This window comes from Symphalangus syndactylus, chromosome 20 (assembly GCF_028878055.3).
Source record: "Symphalangus syndactylus isolate Jambi chromosome 20, NHGRI_mSymSyn1-v2.1_pri, whole genome shotgun sequence".
Taxonomy (NCBI): Eukaryota; Metazoa; Chordata; class Mammalia; order Primates; family Hylobatidae; genus Symphalangus; species Symphalangus syndactylus.
In genome coordinates, this window is record NC_072442.2 from 29,292,274 (window position 1) to 29,311,340 (window position 19,067).

The 19,067-nt window shown below is 50.8% G+C and overlaps 2 protein-coding genes across 7 annotated transcripts; one reads left to right on the forward strand and one right to left on the reverse strand.

The window, feature by feature from the left end:
* Nucleotides 1-44: 44 nt before the first annotated feature.
* TNFAIP1 (TNF alpha induced protein 1) lies at nt 45-11,358 on the reverse strand. Of its 2 annotated transcripts, none has more exons than XM_055258172.2 (7): nt 11,186-11,358; nt 7,331-7,649; nt 6,580-6,749; nt 5,764-5,853; nt 5,635-5,687; nt 4,639-4,834; nt 45-2,730 (listed from the first exon to the last, which is right to left on the reverse strand). In XM_055258172.2, exons 2-7 carry the CDS (start codon nt 7,533-7,535, stop codon nt 2,494-2,496), a joined length of 951 nt encoding a protein of 316 aa, XP_055114147.1. In that variant the 5' UTR covers nt 7,536-7,649; nt 11,186-11,358; the 3' UTR covers nt 45-2,493. The 2 variants fall into 2 exon arrangements, with proteins under 2 accessions (XP_055114147.1, XP_055114149.1); XM_055258174.2 differs by having other exon boundaries at nt 7,331-7,683; nt 11,186-11,357.
* A 178-nt stretch (nt 11,359-11,536) lies between these two features.
* On the forward strand, nt 11,537-18,998 carry IFT20 (intraflagellar transport 20). 5 transcript variants are annotated; one of them, XM_055258177.2, is made up of 6 exons: nt 11,537-11,702; nt 14,950-15,186; nt 15,345-15,473; nt 16,806-16,891; nt 18,053-18,156; nt 18,593-18,998. In XM_055258177.2, the coding sequence occupies exons 2-6, from the start codon at nt 15,111-15,113 to the stop codon at nt 18,672-18,674; spliced, it is 477 nt and encodes a 158-aa protein (XP_055114152.1). In that variant the 5' UTR covers nt 11,537-11,702; nt 14,950-15,110; the 3' UTR covers nt 18,675-18,998. The 5 variants fall into 5 exon arrangements, 4 of the variants coding, with proteins under 4 accessions (XP_055114152.1, XP_063484831.1, XP_063484830.1 ...); XR_008653224.2 differs by having other exon boundaries at nt 11,551-11,702; nt 17,958-18,156; nt 18,593-18,646; XM_063628760.1 differs by having other exon boundaries at nt 11,558-11,702; nt 15,156-15,186.
* Nucleotides 18,999-19,067: the final 69 nt, after the last annotated feature.

Here is a 19,067-nt window from a genome sequence, read left to right on the forward strand (position 1 = left end):
CAAGCTGGCCAAGGCCTGCTCACTGTAAACACGGTTCTGTACCATTGAGTTTAACACAATTTTATTAGAAATTAGTGTTTGCTTCCATCACTTATGCTGAGCAACCAAATATTACAGTTATGTGATAAAGGAAAAATTCTTTCCTGCCCAGGACCTGCGCCATCCTTTAGGCCAATCTTGGTCACATTGACCAAATTCAATAAAACCCAATACCGGTCTGTGTTGTTAACAGCAGGCTGCCAGGTTTCTCAGAAACTGACAAGAAAGTCTGACCTTCATCCATACTTTTTTGTTTACTTACCCCTGGGCTGCTTGGAGTTGAAAAACGCACACAGCCAGGAGTTGCTTTCTGAATAGGGCTGGAAACTTTCAAAGAAAACCCCCAAACTTTTAAGTCACAAAGTCTGATTAAAGAAGCTACGATCATGTCAGTGAGTTCAGTGTTAGTATTTTCCTTAAGACCAAGGAGAGATTTTCAGTCAGAGAAGATAAATGCCCAGTCCCAGACTACTGTGCTTTCTCAGCAAAAAAGACTGAGACACTGAGGATGTGAATGTCAAAGTAGTAGGCAGGTACTAAAGGGGATGGGGAGGTCAGAAGGCAAGCATCAAAACACCTCAGTGGGGAGGCTGGGAGTCTGAGTATTAAAGGACCTCAAGAGGGCAGCTGAGAAAATAGGCCAGTGGTCTCAGGCTGACGCATTCCAGTCTCTGTGGGAAAGCCATAAAGCCAAAGCCTGCATTTGGCCAGAGAAATGGATTTGTCTTTATCTCGTTACCTCAATGAGGGCTGGAAGAACTAGTAGCTGATCACCAAGGTACTGATGTGAGAGTCTTAGTGCTGTTTATACATTCAAGACTGTGACTAACATAAAATGCCTAATTAAAAAGCCACATTTCCCCTGTCCCACCATCATGTCACTTCAGGTCCTTGTGAGTGTCTAACCCTGGGTCTGGCATTTGCCCATAGGCTCTGTGGCATCAGCTATCGTAAGAGTAGTCAAGAGAGATGAACTTCATAACCTGTGTTCTCTCCAAAGAGCAGAAAGTGGGTACTATACGTGGCTACGTTGCTTTGTTACGCTGGCAGAACAGTCGCTCCCTGACAGCATTCCTTTGGAAAATAATTCAGATAAGCTGAATTCTGGTTTGGCTAAGCCAAACAAAAAGGAATGAAAACCAAAGCCCTACCAAGAGGAACTCACCTCCTGGCTAATGCTTGGCATCTCCATGGCTGAGTGAAGGCCTTCAGGGTGCTTCGGTTGCTCCTGTCATCCTGCGCTCAGAGACACCACTGGGCAGAACCACCATCCCAGCCAGGACAAACCAAGAGCATAGATGCTGTGGGCAGGGAGTAGATGTGTGGCCAAGCATGTGCCACCTCTGCGGGGGCTGCCGGGAGCACTGGGCTCTGAGTTTGCCGTCTTTAGCTGATGGGCATGCAGCCAGCACCATGCAGTGCCCACGGGCTCCACGGTCTTCCTGCCGTGGCTCATGTTTCTGGCCCCTGTGACAGCTCTTTGGCTTTACTGTATGTGAGGACAGCATGGCTGGAAGCCAAGGGTACTCGAGAATCACAAAGAGCAGTCGTGTTAGACCTAGGAGTCAGTGATGTGACTCTAAGATGGGGGGGTAAAATGTCCTTTCTCACAGGCACCCTGTGAGGACTGCAGGTCCCAGCTTAGCCATCCTTCCCTCCTCGGTGCACTGTGAGCTGCTGGCCAGGGTGGCAAAGCCAGAGCTGCTCTGTCAAATGGTTTTTTTATTGCTTCCTCTTTATCCCCTCCCTCAGATTGATTCTGCAGGGAAACGGGGATTAGGGTAGAAAGACATGGGTCAGGGAGAATATCAACCTCCTGAATAACAGTACAAAGTGCTTTAAAGAAACAGATCCCACAGGCATGGGGAAGGGCCAAGGGTTCTGTCATATGTAGGGTTTTGGCACCCTGGAGGGAAAAAGAAATGCCCAGTTTCCTCATTACTAGATTTAGAACTATTCATTTCCTAGATTATTTTTTAAAAACCAAACTTATCAAGCCTGTGCTTAAACACCTTAGGAAAAAAGACGTCCCACTTTCTGTTATAAAACTGGGCCTCTACAGCACCAGGAGCTGCCTTTCCCCCAGAATGAATCCATTCCCCATGGGCCTCAGCTGAGGCCTAAGGGGCAGTAGCCCTTCCGCAGAGGGCCTAGGGGAAGGTTCTCAGCAGGAGGTGGGTCAGTCCATGTTCCCCAGGGAGCAGAAGCAGCTCCCTGTCAGGAAGGGTGATGGTGAGCAGATAGGATGGGACTCGGTCTCCAGAAGTGCTCAGGGGCAAGGCAGAGGAATGTGGTCCCTCCTCTGCCCAGACCCTCTGACCTCTGAGCAGGGCCTGTCATGCCTCTGGGTGCTGGAGCAGAGACCCAGGCAGCAGCAGCATGGGGTGGCCAATGGGGCGGTTTCCACAGGATGGGAGATAGGGCCTCCCGTGCCCTGACTCCCTGAGGGTCTGGTCAGTCGCGATGGGTAGACTGGTGGCCAAGCTGCCGGTCATCGTAAGTGCTGTAGCGCTTGACGTGGATGCGGCGGACACGGTCCCGCAGTTCAAAGGTCTCCTCGTCTTCACTGGGGGAAGCCTGGCTGCGGCTACGGCTTGTGGCCTCCAACAAGGAGTTGTCGGGGACGCGGGGAGTCTCATAGAGTAGGACGTTGAGTGTCTCCTCATAGATTCGGGCCTCTGGGAATTCCACCTAGGGTGAGGGAGGAAGAAGATGGAGCAAGGTTTCATCTTGGAGAGGGAGCCGTGTGTCAGAGCGGCTGGCCCTGAGGCTCCATAAGCCCTCTGCTACCTCTCATAAGACAGGTGGCGGTCCATCTCCAGGGAAAGCCAGCCTCCCTCCGAAGGCGGGGTGAGGGGATGTACTCTACAGACATGAGGACAGGGAAGACCAACATCCTCCACACCCCTGCCCCAGCCTGAGACCAAGGGCATAGAGGGTGGGCCAGGCCTAGGTCCAAACACAGCTCCACCACTTGCTAGCTGTGGAGCCTTGGGCTGAACCCTTCTGGGCTGCAGCTCCCATATGTACAAAAGGATGGTTCAGATCAACCGCTGAGAGTTGCTGTCAACATTATGGGAAAGATGTGATTGCTTAGCAGAAGCCTGGCACACAGTAAACCACCAAGCAGAGGCATACACAGAGCAGGTGCTATGCTGAGTGGTTTCGCTGCCTTTCTCTGCCTGCCCGACGCAGTGTGTCACTGGCATGACCTGCCTGGAGGAAGGAGAAAGGGAAGGCAGTCAAGCACCTGAATTCTAGCCAGACCTGCTCTGTTGGACCGAGCTTCTGTTCACTCATCTGTCACATGGGGAGAGTGGCTCTAGCCCTGCATGTCTCACAGGTGTGTTGTGAGGGGTCACACGAGTTCATGAAAGACAACATACTTAAGATGCCAGGTGCTGCTGCCACTTCCGCCGCAGCATCACCAGCCACTAGAGACCTGCCACTGAACTCTTTCACCACCGATAGGGTCAGGAGCCACCTGTCGCCCTCCCTCCCACCCCTACACCAAAAACCGCAGGAGGAAGCAGGGCCACCTGTAAGTTGGCCTTCCCCAAACCCTCTGCAGATCTCCCAGCTGGAGGCACTTCAGTAGTTTGGGGGTCGACAAGTTGCTTGGCAAGTCTGGCTACTTTGAGCTCTTCACACCCACACGGCCCTTCCTGGATGACCTGCCATCCACCCCAGTGTATCATCTCCAGGACCTGCACTCACAGGAGGCAGCTACTCTCTGGGGTAACTGGCTGCAGCCTGGGGGAGAGGGGCCAGCTGAGTTTGTGATGATTGTCACCTATCAAATGCCTCCTGTGTACCTGGCACTAAGTTGATTAGCCAGAAACCCCCAGCTAGTTGGGGCCAGTAAGGAGATTTTATTTTATTATTATTAAGAGTGTTTGGAAATGGAGTCTTGCTATTTTGCTTAGGCTGGCCTCAAACTCCTGGGCTCAAGGCATCTTCCCACGGCAGCCTCTTGAGTAGCTGGGACTACAGGTGTGTGCCACGATGCCTGGCTAATTTTTCTATTTTTTTGTAAAGACGGGGTTTCACCATGTTGTCCAGGGTGGTCTTGAACTCCTGGGCTCAAGTGCTGTGCCCGCCTCTGTCCCTGGCTGAGACAGGAGATCTGAACAGCATTCTGACACGAATGCCCAAGCTATTTCTACACCACACTGCTGCTCCAAAGAGTTGTATCATTTTCATATCGTTAAATTCATACTGTCATCCCCATGTCTGCAAATGAGGAACCTGAGGCCCAGATGGCTTAAGTGGCTTATCCAAAGTCAGAAAACTGGCAAGTGGTGCCAGCCAGCGTTCAAACCTGAATTGGGCCAACTTCAAAGACCCAGTCCTTCCCACTGTACTAGGCTACTTCCTGCTGGTCAACGGCCCCTGCCCTGTGCTGTCAGGAACAAAGCGGTTCCCATCCATTCCCCACACCCCTTGTTCTGGCTTTGTCCTTGCCCAGCACCATTACCGTGTTTGGAAAAAAGAGCCAAGTCCATGCCCCTTTTGCTCCGTGCTGGTCACACCCCGACCACGTCCCCCACACCGTGGGTATGTGTCCTCCCCGACCCATGCAGGGGCAATCCCCCACACCTTGGTCTGCTTCTTCTCCGTGGCATACACGATGGAGGTACAGCACACCTCTGCCAGCTTACGGCCCTGGCCATAAAAGGACCAGCAGCAGATCTCGTCACCAATGACATCCTTGATGAAGAGCACGCGGCCGTTGAAGCGCAGGGAGAGCTTGTCAAACAGCTCGATGTTTTTCAGCAGGTGGTCGTCAGAGTTGCTGAAAAAACCGCAAGGGCCAAGAGGCCTGGGAATGAGGTTCCAGTCCGAGGGTGGGTGCTAGACAAGTGGGGCCCTCCCCTCCCTCCCTTCCCGCATCCTGTCCTGCAGAAATGAAAGCAAGATGCCAGAGGGCCAGGAGAGAAAGGATCATAGGGTACCCTCTGGGTTGGGGGGCCTGTGAGGAAAAGGAACTGAGTTGGTTTTAAGTCAAAGTAGGGACAACTGAGGAAGGAGGTCTCCCCTCACTAAGCCTGGAAGGAAGGAGGCGAGGCCGCTATTTCAGTGGGAGGCATTCCTTCCCTTACTGTGGGGGTGACAGTGGCAATGTGCCTGTCCACAGGGAATCATAGGGAGGGTTTGGGACTCTGAACCTGCAGCCACCTGCGTCTACCTAACTGTGGCCTATGGAGAAGACATGGGCTGGAGGGTGTGGGGAGGGAATCCGCCCAGTGTGAACTGCACAGGCTGGCTTGGGGGACCCTCAGCTCACCAGCCTCCTAGCATCCCCTCCACCCAGTAGGATGACACGTGTGAAAACACCTGCCGTGCTGCCTTCGTGATACACGTTGAGGGCGCATTTCACCTTCAATCATTTATATCCCAGCCAGGGCACCCTGCTGAGTTCCAAAGGCCTCTGTCCCAATTTCCCTTCTACTTTCTGTTTTTCCCCAACGCAGAACAGCCAGTTCCAAGACCCAGGCCCAGACCCACGCCGACCATGCTGGGAGTACAGGCAGTATTCCTTGGGTCTGCTGCCCAGTGTCTGCTCTGGCTGCTCAGCCCTGTGACGCACCCTACCTGGTGTAGGAATACTTGTTGTTGCTTCTGTTGTACAGCAGCTTCACCACGGGCTGTGAAGGAGTTCAGAGTGAGGGCCAGGCCAGGGGACCGGCATCCCCGGCCCGCATCCCTCAGAGGTCCTGGTACCTTGGTGGAGGATTCGATGAGCCGCTCCTCCTCCTTTAGGGATGTGATGATGGGGATGTTGCACACAGGCTGGTAGGAGTCCTTCTTGTCCTGCGCGACACAGAACAGAGAACTCTCTTTAGGATCTTCTGCTTCCGAAGCTTAGCGAGGTACCTCTGGAGCCCCTCTGCCATGGCCACCTGCTGCTTGGTGAGGAAGTGTCAGATACAGATCATGAGGCCCCTGGCAATAGAAACTGCCAGCTGGAAAGCAGACCCCCAGTTAGAAAACCCAAGATCCAGGCCGGGTGCGGTAGCTCACACCTGTAATCCCAGCACTTTGGGAGGCTGAGGCAGGCAGATCACTTGAGCCCAAGAGTTTGAGACCAGCCTGGAAAACATGGTGAAACCTCATCTCTACAAAAAATACAAAGATTAGCCAGGTGCCATGGCGCATGCCTGTATTCCCAGCTACTCTGAAGGCCAAATCACGAGAATCACTTGAACCCAAGAGGCAGAAGTTGCAGTGAGCCGAGATCGCACCACTGCACTCCAGCCTGGGTGACAGGAGTGAAACCCTGTCTCAAAAAACAAAAACAAAAACATCCCCTAAAATCCAGGTAGCAAAGCATAGAAACCAGAAGCAAGGCCTACTCACGCTGCCAAGTGTGAACACCTGGCTGCTAGGTTGGTGGGCCTGGGTGGCATCCCACTTGTCTCATTAGGTTTGCACTCCTCAACCACGCCTCCCACACAACCTGCCAGGAACCAGAGTCCTCCATCCCACAAGGGGGCAACCCCTGACCTTTGCCCACCCTGCTCCACCTCACCCATGTACCTGCAGGGCACTCTGGCACATGTTCACCAGCCCCTGGATGAGGTAATACTTTGCTTCAGCCATCAATTCCTTGATTTCTTGCCGGTTCTGAGGGAGGGTGATGGTGTCATCTCGGAGGTAATTCAAAATGGTGCCAAAGTGCTTTCCACAACGGTCTATGAGGATCCAGCCTAGGGGTGCAGAAGGCCCTACAGGGTTAGTTTGCCACCAGGAACCTCAGAGGCAGGCAAAGGCCACCTGACGAGCCGGCGGCGGGTGGCAGGGAAGGGGGCCACGAGCACAAAGCCCTCGCGCAGGGTGACAGAGGCAGGGATGGATGTTCTAGCACTCAGGGCCATGGCTGCTCTTCACCCTTCCTCTCTGAATCCCAGAACTGGCACATCCCACAGGGGAGACAGCCCTCTAGGCTGTAGAGGCCACAGGGGCCTAGGCTCAGGGCACCAGGCCCAGCCCAACACAGAAATCACCAGCTGCTGCCGGCCTTCTGCCCGCTGCCCAGTCTTAAGGTGACGGCTCCTATGAGAATCTCGTCCTATTTAAATATTTTAAAAGTATGGCTCTTCTCCTGGAAAATGCATACACACAGCATTCCATATACAATTTCACAGAATTCTGAAGCTCTACTAGGGACTCCAGGTGAAGACACCCTACATAAGGTGAAGAGGAAAAGTGACTGACTTGTAGATCTGGTCATTGCCGTGGGAACCCCTCCGGCCCTCCCCACCCCGAGCAGCAAGCCCCAGTGCCTCACCTTCTTTGTCGGTCAGCACCTCCATGCGCCCGCTGAACATGGCCTTGAGCATGGTGTCGTGGCGGGTCAGGGCCCGCACAGTGGTGTAGTACAGAGAGCCGCCCACGTTGAGCTGGACATACTTGTTGCCCAACCCTCCTCCCTTGAAGCCACTGAGCTTGGGCTTGGCCCCTGAGGCTGGGCACAGGCAGGTGTCCCCCGACATCTGCCGCTGCAGGTAGATCACCACACGGCAGGAGGTAGGCTTGGAAGGCTCCGCCGTGGTGGAAAGGGTCACGAGTGAGTGGCCAGTGGAGGCCAGAGCCTCATACTCTCAGTGCTGTACATGGGAGACGGGAGAAGACACGAACCAGCTGAGAGAGCCCAGGAGGAGACAAGAGCAGAAACACGACTGTACTCATTCTCTCCTTGACAAGCCCAAGCACTGCTCCCTGGCAGAGGCTAAGTCCCTGCCCTTTTGCTTTCTTTTTTTTTTTTCTTAGAGACAGGGTCTCACTCTGTCACCCAGGCTGGAGTGCAGTGGCGCCATCTCGGCTCACTGCAGTCTTTGTCTCCCAGGCTCAAGTGATCCTCCCACCTCAGCCTCCTGAGTAGCTGGGACCACAGGTGCGCGCCACCACACCCAGCTAATTTTTTTTTTTTTTTCGGTAGAGACAGGGTTTTACCATGTTGCCCAGGCTGGTCTTGAATTCCTGAGTGCAGGCGATCCACCCACCTCAGTCTCCCAAAATGCTGGGATTATAAGCATGAATCACCGCGTCTGGCCTCCTTGCCATTTTTACTATAGCAGGAACCAGGGCTGGAGGCAGTCTCCCAGACTCCTGCCCTAGTCACCTCATCAGCCTCCCTGAGACTCAGCTCCACTCAGGGCAGCAAGGAAGACAAGCAAACCCATGGAACCACTTAGAGAGGGCCAGAGGAACAGATCACCCTAGAGATCTACCAGTCAGATTCCAGTGACTTTCTTGTCAAGGTTCCCAGGATCCCAGACTTCCAACCAAGCCTACTGGGAATCCAGCCAGCCTAGGAGTTTCCCAGGAGCCAGAGGGACAGGATGCACTTCCTTTCTAAAGATTCCAGCCTCAAGAGCAGCCTGTGCCAGTGTTTATTTTGAGCACCACCGAGAGTCTGGCTTCAGGAAGGAAAGTAAAAGCAGCTTCAGGAGAGAATGGAGTGAGCTGGGTGGGGGGGTGCTGGCCAGTGTTCTTGGCGCAGGTTACCTGGGCTTCGGCTGGGGCTTCCTGACCTTCCCCTTTCTTGGCACCAGCCTTGTCCCAAGTTCCTGAAATTGTCACCATTTTTCAGGGCAGAACAGCTATAGGATGGCTGTTTTCCTTTCTTTTTCCTGAGAGGGAGCCCAGCCCTACTCTCCTCTTCCCTCCCAATAAGAATGGGAGAAGAAAGGACTAGAAAAGATCAGAGGATAAATCTAAAAACAATGAGGTGAGCTGTGTGCTGCCACCTGCCTGTACTCCTGGCTACTCAGTAGGCTGAGGTGGGAGGATCTCTTGAGCCCAGGAGTCAAGAACAGCCTTGGCAACATAGCAAGACCCCATCTCTTGGCATTTAATATGTACTAGCTCATTTAACTCATTCAGCAATTAAACTGCTGAGTGCTTACTATGTTAAGCAGTAGGGAACAATGAAAAAAATATTGTCTTTGCCTTCAAACAGTTCAAAGAAGCATCATAATAGGAATTTTTAAAAAGAGAGAGAGCTAGCATGTATTGCACCCCTATGTGCCAGGCACTGGGTACTCAGAAGAGAATATAGAAAGTCATGTCCACATGGAGTTTACATTCTAGTGGAAGGAAACAGACTATCAACAAGGACTTAAATAAATAAGCAGATAATTCCAGAACCTGATAAATGCAATAAAGATAACAAAGCAGTGATATGAGAGTGATTAGGGAGAGGCACTAATTTAGACAGAGGGACAGGAAAAGCATCTTTGGGATGGTGACATTTCAGCTGAGGTTTGAAGAGAGCATTCTAGACAGATGGAAGAGTAAGTGCAAAGTTCCTGTTAGAAACGAGTTTTAGGGGCCGGGTGTGGTGGCTCACACCTGTAATCCTAGCATTTTAGGAGGCCGAAGTGGGAGGATTGCTTGAGCCCAGGAGCTCAAGACCAGTCTGGGCAACATAGTGAGAGTTTGTCTCTACAAATAAAAAAAAAAATTAGCCAGATATGGTGGCTCATGCCTGTGGTCCCAGCTGCTTGGGAGGCTGAGGTGGGATGACTGCTTGAGCCTGGGCAGGTCAGCCTGGGTGACAAAGGGAAATCTCGTCTCAACAACAACAAAATAAAAACAAGTTTTAGGATCAGAAATAAGGTCATAATGGCTGGTGCACAGACAGTAGGGGGAAGTTGGTTTGATATCAAGTCAGGGAAGGCAGGCGTTAGATGATAAAGTGTGGATTTCATACTAATTGCTATACAGTATATGAATCAATTGGAGGGTTGCAAGCAGGGGAGTGATATGATCTGACTTGCTTGTAGTGTATTTTGAAAAGATAACTTCCTGCTGGGTAGAGAATGAATTGCAAAGGTGCAAGAGAGAAAGTGGGAAGACCAGAGGAAGCAGTAGTCTAGGCAAGAAGAGATGATGGTGGCCTGGACCACACTGGTAATAATGGAGACAGAAAAAAAGTGGAATGATTTCACCGAATGCTCATCACATGCAGGGGTTTACAGTTGCTCATCCCTTGTAAGTGCAACCCAGAAGCAGGGCACTGGTTTCCCAAGTTTACTGCTGTGTTCCCCTAATGGTGCTTAGCACAATGCCATGCACATTTTAAGTATTTAACATATGTCAGTTTGTTAGACTGAAATTGTCCCTGAAAAGATTTAGGTAAGTCCCTGGGAAGAATGTCCAAGGAAGTGGACAGCCAGCGTGGGTGCTGTGTGAAGCAGTGAATTCCTTTGGCGGCTTGTCTGGGAGACTCTTTCATTTGCCACAAGGCTTGGGCATGGGAGGTGAGCCCTCACCAGGAGGCTGCCAATGACTACGAAACACTAGAATGGTATGAGATCACCTTCCCTTTTTCCGCCCACCTCAAAGGAATAAATCCACCTCTCTAACAGGTATTAGCAAGTTCCCTATGTATTTTGTGCCTAGTCCTAGTTTTCCCAGGATCAGAGAAAGCACATATACATGTTCTGCCAATGCAAAGGAGCTCAAAGGATAGGCCTGCCAAGAGAGGTCGGCGGATCCAGAGCTAATCTATTCCTTTCCTACAAAGCAATTGCTTTGTGCCCCTGGATGACGTCAATCAGATTCCGCCCAGACCAATAGGTTCCAGGAATTCTGTGGCAGGTGACGCCCCAGAAAGTAATTCCAGTGAGAATGAAGTTTCCACTGATAGCCACAGTGCTCTTCCTTCCGCACTTTGTGTGTGGATATTTGGGGATGCCTGGGGCTAGGGGCGGATCCGTGGCTCACGCAACGAAGCTAATGGGAACCCAAGCACAACAAAGGGGAAACAGCCGCGGCGGTGGAAAGAGGAGGGGTCTAAAAGGGAGAAGGACCCAGAAATCCGTCAGACACGGAGGACGGCGGGAGGAAAGCTGAGGGCTAGAGTGGCGGATCTAGCAGAAACCCTAGGTGTAAAGGTTAAGCGTCACCCAAAAAGTCCTGGGAAATGTGGCCGGTGTGGGCTCTTCTCTAGCCCGGACCACTCCTCACTACCGAGAAACCCACACTGGTTCTCACGCCCACCCTCCGTGGGAGATCAGAGCTCTCCATCTCCCCTACGCCACCCGCGCCTTTTCCCCCAGGACCCGGCCGGGCTCGCTCTACTCCAGCAGGGGCCGTCCATCCCTTCCCCGAGGGCATCGGCGGGCCCGGCTCTCACCGTCCCCGGGGGCGCCTCTCCTCTCAGCTGGGTGGCCAGCGGACTCCGAGCCGCCCCTAGCCTGCAGCCGCCTGCCCGCCAGCAGTCCCGAGCTGTGAGCTCACATCCTGCGCTCGCGGACTCCGCCCGGAGTGCTGCCCAGCCCAGCCGGCTGGGGAGCCTGAGACTACAAGTCCCTGCATGCATAGCGCTCTATCCGGGAAAGGGTGGAGGCGGAATCCCCCGAGGGTCTTCGCGGAGAGGGCAAAGCCACTTCCGGCCGCCTTGCAGGCGCTAAGGCTTCTGGGTCTTGTAGGCCCGACCTCCTCTCGGGCCTCTGTTTCCCAGCAAGCTCTGTGGAATGGGTGCTGTAAGTACTTCCGGGGTCAGGAAGGTAGTGACGTCGTAGGTAAACAGGCTCTGTAGCCGTGGCAGCGGCGGTGGCAGGCTGGTTGGGTATCGGCTGCCGCTGACCTGGGAGAAGCTGCCTGTCTACATCAGCCTGGGCTGCAGCGCGCTGCCGCCGCGGGGCCGGCAGGTAGGCTGACCTCGGGTCGGGGGATGCGGGTGGACCAGGGGCTAGAGGAGCCTGACAGGCCCGCGTCCTGAGGAAAGGCAGTACCGGGCAGAGAGAGACGTGGGAATTCCGCCCCACTCTCAGGGAGCGCTTTCACACCCAGCTTAGGCCTGGAGTTTGATGCGTTGATGCTTGCCACGATCTTACGAGGAAACTGAGGCTGGATAAGTTCGGGGAGTTTACATAGTAAAGAGTCGGCTCGCAGTGCCTCGCATGCATCTGGGATACCGGGGCGCAGAAAGTATGCCACCGCCTCATGCTCAGGGAGCTTAGTCCCAGCTCTTGGGCCAAGTGTTGCTCAGATGCTCAGACACGCGTGTGATGGGAGTTGGTAGAGAATCTGTGAACTCTTTCCCTGCACCCCTTCTTCCATCTTACCTATCTCTTTAAGCCAGCCCTTCCAATCAGATAGGTGGGCCAAGCCAGATTCGTGGGAGTCATGCCTGACTTGTTTTTCTCTTATCCCCAAACCCCCACATTCAGTCAGTCCATTACTAAGCCCCATCACCTCGACTTACAAAACATCTCAACTCGGAACACTTGTCTTCGGCTGCCAGCCTTGGTTACTGTAATAGTCTCCTATCTGTTTCCACGGTCATTCATTCCACAAACATTTACTGAGTGCCAGTTATGTGTGGGCACCATGCTAGGGGCTAGGGTTAGAGTGATGAACAAGAAGGTAGTTGGGGCCTTGCCCTCTCTTGTTCCCTCCAATCCGTTCTCTCAGGCTGAGCAAGAGTGATCTTTCTAAGTCTGATTTTGTTGGTCTGCTGAGAACCCGCTGGCTGTCAGCGGGTTCTGATAAAATCCAAGCTCATGACTACGTCTTTCAGAGCCTTCCGTGATCCAGCTGTTGTCTCCCTGTCTAGCCTCATTCTGTTCCCTTCTCTTGCTCAGTCTCTGTTCTCGGAATGCGTCAAATTTCCTGTTGCCTCAGGATCTTCACATACGTGTTTCCTTCTGCCTGCAATGCCTTGCTTCCCCTTTCACTTGACAAACTTTTAGACAGTCTTTAGGTCTAAGTGTCACTTTTTTCAGAAGGCCTCTGTTGGCCTTCCCCTCCAAGTCCGCCCCCCATGAACTGTGTCCTCCTGCAGCACTTCACACAGCACCATATACTTTTCCTTATAGTAATATCACGATTTGTGATTATTTGTTTACCATCTGTCCAGACGCATTGTTTTCACTAGTCTGTCCCCAGAGCAGGGACTCAGTGGATGTTTCTGAATAAATGCATGCTCTCAGGGAAGCGGGTGGAAGTTGAAGCAGATATTTGCTCTGTCATGTTACTTCAGTCTTTCTGGAGCAGCTGGTCAGATTAATGACCTGTAGCTGCGAAAGACAGATTTTTTTTTTTTTTTTTTTGAGACAGGATCTCACTCTGTTGCCCAGGCTGGAGTGCAGTGGTGTGAACACGGCTCACTGCGGCCTCCACCTCCTGGGCTTAAGCGATCCTCCCAGCTCACCCTCCCAAGTAGCTAGGACTACAGGCACATGTCACCAGGTCTGGCTATCTTAAAATTTTTTTGTAGAGACGGTATTTTGCCACATTGCCCAGGCTGGTTTCAGACTCCTATGCCCAAGTGATCCTCCCACCTCGGTCTCCCAAAGTGCTGGGATTACAGGAATGAGCTACCGCACTGGCCAGATCTTTTTAAAAAGCCCTATTTTAAGGAAGCTACAGATGAACAAAATGCTTCAAAAGGATGATGCTAGCTAGCTCACTTACATCAGTGGATTCCAGTGAGGCCAAAGGCCAGAGTCGTCTACGGACAGCTCATAGACATGTATTAGTTGGCCCATGCAGTGTTGGATGTGGGTTTTCCCCCTTATTTAAAATTTTTGAATTACGGCCGGGCGCGGTGGCTCACGCTTGTAATCCCAGCAATTTGGGAGGCCGAGGCGGGCAGATCACGAGGTCAGGAGATCTCGACCATGGTGAAACCCCGTCTCTACTAAAAAATACAAAAAATTAGCCGGGCGTGGTGGCGGGCGCCTGTAGTCCCAGCTACTCGGAGAGGCTGAGGCAGGAGAATGGCGTGAACCCGGAAGGCGGAGCTTGCAGTGAGCCGAGATTGCGCCACTGCACTCCAGCCTGGGCGACAAAGCGAGACTGTCTCAAAAAAAAAAAAAAAAAAAAAAATTTTTTTTTGAATTACATACCAACATTGAGATACTGGATTTCTGGTCCTCTTAAAAACCAGAAGTTCTGGAAACAGTGAGACTTGATTATTTTCCAACCATTGCTCCTCCTGTGGCACACCTGCCCTGGACAGCCAACCCCAGAATCACCCCATTCAGAACAGGACTTCTCTAAGGAAGCCAGAAGGGAAACAGCTGAGGCTGGGGGCAGTGGGGGCAGTGGGGGCAGAGGGAAGGGGCTGATGCAGGTCCAGGTGATGGTAGACTTTGGAGCACCTGGGTTTTAGAAATTGGCATAGCAGCCAATTGCTATATGTAAGTAGCATTGCCTCCCTTTTTAAACAGGTCATAATGATGTCTATTTTTAATTGTGTGTGTGTGTGTTGAGCCAGAACGAGGGTGAGTTTTCAGTATTTCCTTCCTATAATTGAGGCATCCTTTGGAACAGGAATGCAAGGTGGCTTGGAAAGGGAGAAGATATCTTTTGTTAGTTCTCTGTTGCCTACAGAAAAAATCCACTCCTTAGCTTGGCATGCAGGGTCTTCCTGGTCTGGCTTCAGCTCACCTTTCCAGCTCCATTCTTTTTCCTCTCGTCCTTAGGTGGGATAGGTCCTTTCAGTGACTTCAGGCCTTTGTCCACGCTGTTTTCTCTGCTTGGAATACCTATCCCTGGCCTCCTGTCTTGATATGTTCTTGCTGATACTTCATTCCTTTTTGTGTTTTCTGCTAGAAAGAGAATGACCCAACTTTGATTCTCAATTCAGGCAAGCATACGTTTTGAGTAATATTCTTACTCCTGACTTTGTATTTTTTAACCATAATTTTTAATTCACTCAGATTTCCTTTATTTGGTTTTTGTGTTGTTCCAGTATATGTATTTGAGAAGCCTTTTCATGTGCTTTTCGGTACATAACTGGTGATATATAAATACACTTATGGCTTACAACTTAGTTCACATGTCACTCCTTCATTAATGGCTCTGTCCTCCTCTGGCTCTTTACTGATATTTCTAAACAAGCATTTAACACAGTGTGATTTTTCAGTTTCCGTGTCTGTCTTCCTCCAGCTGAACTATGTGCTCTTCAGGGCGGGCACCGTGTTGCATTCATCTTTGTACCCCCAGCATCTAGCAGTGTTGGCATGTAGTAGGCACTCAAGAAATGTGCGTTGAATGAACGATGCCTGTGACAAGCAAGTGGACTTTATTCTTTCCTGACCCTTGCTCCTATGACACACCTCCTCCTGACTGCCACTGTCATTCCTTCAGAGCAGAACTCCTCTAGGGAACCTGGATGGGAAACAGGTGAGGCTCAGAGAGGTGGTGGCAGAGGGAACGGGGATCCTTTGGAACATCTGGGTTTTTGGCATTGGTGTCCAAGGGCAGGAGTGGGGCTGGCTTGGCAGGAGGCATTTCCTTGGGTGGCCGGGAAGTGATGAGGAATTGGGCTGGTTTCTTTACAGCCATGGCCAAGGACATCCTGGGTGAAGCAGGGCTGCACTTTGATGAACTGAACAAGCTGAGGGTGTTGGACCCAGAGGTTACCCAGCAGACCATAGAGCTGAAGGAAGAGTGCAAAGACTTTGTGGACAGTGAGTATTGGGGAGATACAGTGCCACTCAGCTTTGAGCTGCCATTCCAACTGTACCCCAGGCTCATCTTGGCCCTGCCACAGTGGAGCTGCTGGCTCCCTGATGGTTGAATCTGGCGTCTGTGAGTTCCCATGTGCCAGCCTTTTCTGTCTGCCCTCTTGTGCTCTCATGTGTCCCCAACAGAGCACCAGTCAAACCAAACACTGGGATGGGGAGGGGAGGGTGTTTTTAGGTATGCCATCTTTCATTTCTTGCTCTTAGAAACCTTAAACTTCCTGGGAACACAACCATGGCTTGGGGGTGGGAAATAGAATTATGTACTCATGATTTGATTTCTTCAGAGAGTCTTCTCAGTGGCAGGTTCTCTGTTATTTGGAGTTAGAAGTGATGGGTGAAGTTTCTAGAAGCAGCTCAACAGACTTACTGAAGTCATCTTTTGGCTAGAAATCTTCAGGAAGCCTCCTGTCCCAGCAGCCAAGCAAGCGCAATGCCAGTACAGAGCCAGATCTAGCTAGAGCAAGGGACTTCTGAGCTTTCTGGGGGCTTCCTAGGTTGTGGAGAGAGCTTGATTAGTGAAAGGTAGCTTGGGTTCTGTCACTAACCTGTGATTGCTGTGCCATGCACACACCTCTCTGGGCCTTAGTTTCCCCTCGGTAAATTGTGTTTCTGTCACATCCAGGACACTGGAGAAAGGGAGTGGGAGATTAGGCACTTAATGCTGTGAGCTTTCTTTTCTGTGATTACAAGTGGGAAGCCCCCATCCCCACTGTTAATTGAAATCTGGTGTTATACCTGTAGCTAGTCCAGAGGCAGTGCTTGTGTCCTGAGGCTGCCTTTTTGTGAACAACAGTGCTTCCTGTCACTCCTGGGGAAGCAGGGTTGGGGTCTGTCTGGAGAATGAGCTCAGCAAGGGCCTAGTGCTTTCATAGCCTGAGGTCATAGCAGCTGGCTGGCTCAGTGGGGATGCAAGGTCCGGGTATGCCCTGGTCCAGCTGGCCACCCTTCTCTAGGTTCAGACCAAGGGTAGGAGACAGGCCAGCAGGCACCAAAGTGTTTAAGTGACAGGGTCTTGCTATGTTCCCCAGGCTGGAATGCAGTGGCAGTTCACAGGCATGATCACACATCCTCTAACTCCTGGGTTCAAGTGATCCTCTCATCTCAGCCCCGAGTAGCTGGGACTACAGGTGCTCTCCACCACGCCTGGCCCACACCAAACTATTTTAACACAAATTAGAAGGGGCAGTCAGCTCTGCCCTCTCATGCCTCAGCACTCTACCGAAGGGGAGTGATGATACTGAGGAAATATTTTATTTTTTGTTCTTTTCCTAAAAGAAATTGGCCAGTTTCAGAAAATAGTTGGTGGTTTAATTGAGCTTGTTGATCAACTTGCAAAAGAAGCAGAAAATGAAAAGATGAAGGTAAGATCAGCATGTCTTCTGCCTACATCTTGGCCTGGGACCCTAGTTCACTACCCTCTCATCCTTCTTCCCTCTTGATTTGTTTAGAGGGGTAGAGGGGTGGGTGGGTGAATTTTTATTTAAGATTTTAATAACTTCTGGTCCACTTAACCTACTGAACTTATGCCGGTCTTTATTTCCTTTAATCATTTTTTTTTTTTTTTTTTTTTTTTTTGAGACAGAGTCTTGCTCTGTCACCCAGGCCGGAGTGCAGTGGTGCGATCTCGGCTCACTGCAACCTCTGCCTCTCAGGTTCAAGCAATTCTCCCACCTCAGCCTCCCGTGTAGCTGGGACTACAGGTGTGTGCCACCACACCCAGCTGAGTTTTTTGTATTTTTTTTTTTTGAGACGGAGTTTTCTCTTGTTGCCCAGGCTGGAGTGCAATGGTGTGATCTTGGCTCACCGCAACCTCCGCCTCCTGGGTTCAAGCGATTCTCCTGCCTCAGCCTCCTGAGTAGCTGGGATTACAGGCATGTGCCACCATGGCTAATTTGGTATTTTTAGTAGAGACAGGGTTTCTCCATGTTGGTCAGGCTGGTCTCAAACTCCCAACCTTAGGTTATCCGCCCGCCTCAGCCTCCCAAAGTGCTGGGATTAAGACATGAGTGACTGCGCCCGGCCATTTTTTTGTATTTTTAGTAAAGACAGGGTTTCACCATCTTGGCCAGGCTGGTCGCAAACTCCTGACCTCAAGTGATCTGCCCACCTTGGCCTCCCAAAGTGCTGGGATTGCAGGCGTGAGCCACCACACCTGGCCTCGTTTCTTCATATCAGCACTGATGTAGATGGTCTTATCCTCATTTTATAAATGAAGAAATGAAGGTTTACATAGTATGATTGGTAAAAGGCACAAGGCTGAATGGCACCACCAAATGTGCTATTGTGCCTGTGTCCCTGGCTCTAGAAATACTCCTAGACCTGCCTCAAAGCTGCTGTCAAGTTCTTGAGGCACTTTGTGATCAGTAGGTTAATCCTTCTGACTTAACCCAAAAGCTTTGGGGCTCCACTTTCTTTTCCTCTCTGAAGACTGACATAGCTCCCAGATAACTCCTCCCCACTTTGAGGACTTGATGCTGTAGACGGTTTTAATGAAGCCATGGCCTTCTCTGGCAATACTGTAGGCCATCGGTGCTCGGAACTTGCTCAAATCTATAGCAAAGCAGAGAGAAGCTCAACAGCAGCAACTTCAAGCCCTAATAGCAGAAAAGAAAATGCAGCTAGAAAGGTAAGAAGTCATGATGTAAAGCAAGTTCTTTACACAGCTGAATTTCCACTCTTCCTTCTGGAATGATCACTTCTTGTCCTTATTCTTCATCGTTTTCCCAGGAATAGCATCTCACTTGTCATCCTGATTTGAAGATTTTTTAAAATAAAATTACATTTGATGGGAAGGAAATAGAAAACTTGTTAATATCAAGCCACCTCTAGTAGTTTGAGCATGAAAGGGTCCACGAAGTTGGCTGGCTCTGTGAAAGAAGACTTTCCTAGGGCTGGAGATTTCTCATGGGTGGCTCTGGGTAGGGCTTTGCCTCTTTCTTTCTTCATTCTGAACTCACAACATTTCTTGAAATCATTTAAATCTCTATATCCTTCTCTAGAAGAATTAAGTCTGTGGTTTACTTCATCTTTTTTTCAGGGCCTCTAACAATTTTGTTTTTCAGGTATCGGGTTGAATATGAAGCTTTGTGTAAAGTAGAAGCAGAACAAAATGAATTTATTGACCAATTTATTTTTCAGAAATGAACTGAAAATTTCACTTTTATAGTAGGAAGGCAAAACAAAAAAAGCCCCTCAAAACCAAAAAAACCTCTGTAGCATTCCAGCGGCTTGACCAATGACCTATGTCACAAGAGGTGACATGTAAGGAATGCAGCCCCCTGAAGACAGCGCTACAAGTCTGGGGGAGCCAGTTTTAACATCAGTGCACAGCTGCTGCTGGTGGCCCTGCAGTGTACATTCTCACCTCTTATGCTTAGTTGGAACTAAGCAGTTTGTAAACTTTCATCCTTTTTTTGTAAATTCACAAAGCTTTGGAAGGAGAAGCAATAAATTTTTGTTTTCAAATGGCTTGATGTACCTTTTTTCCTGTTGCTCTTGAAATACGTTTAACTCCTCGTCAGAGAACCCTGGATTCTC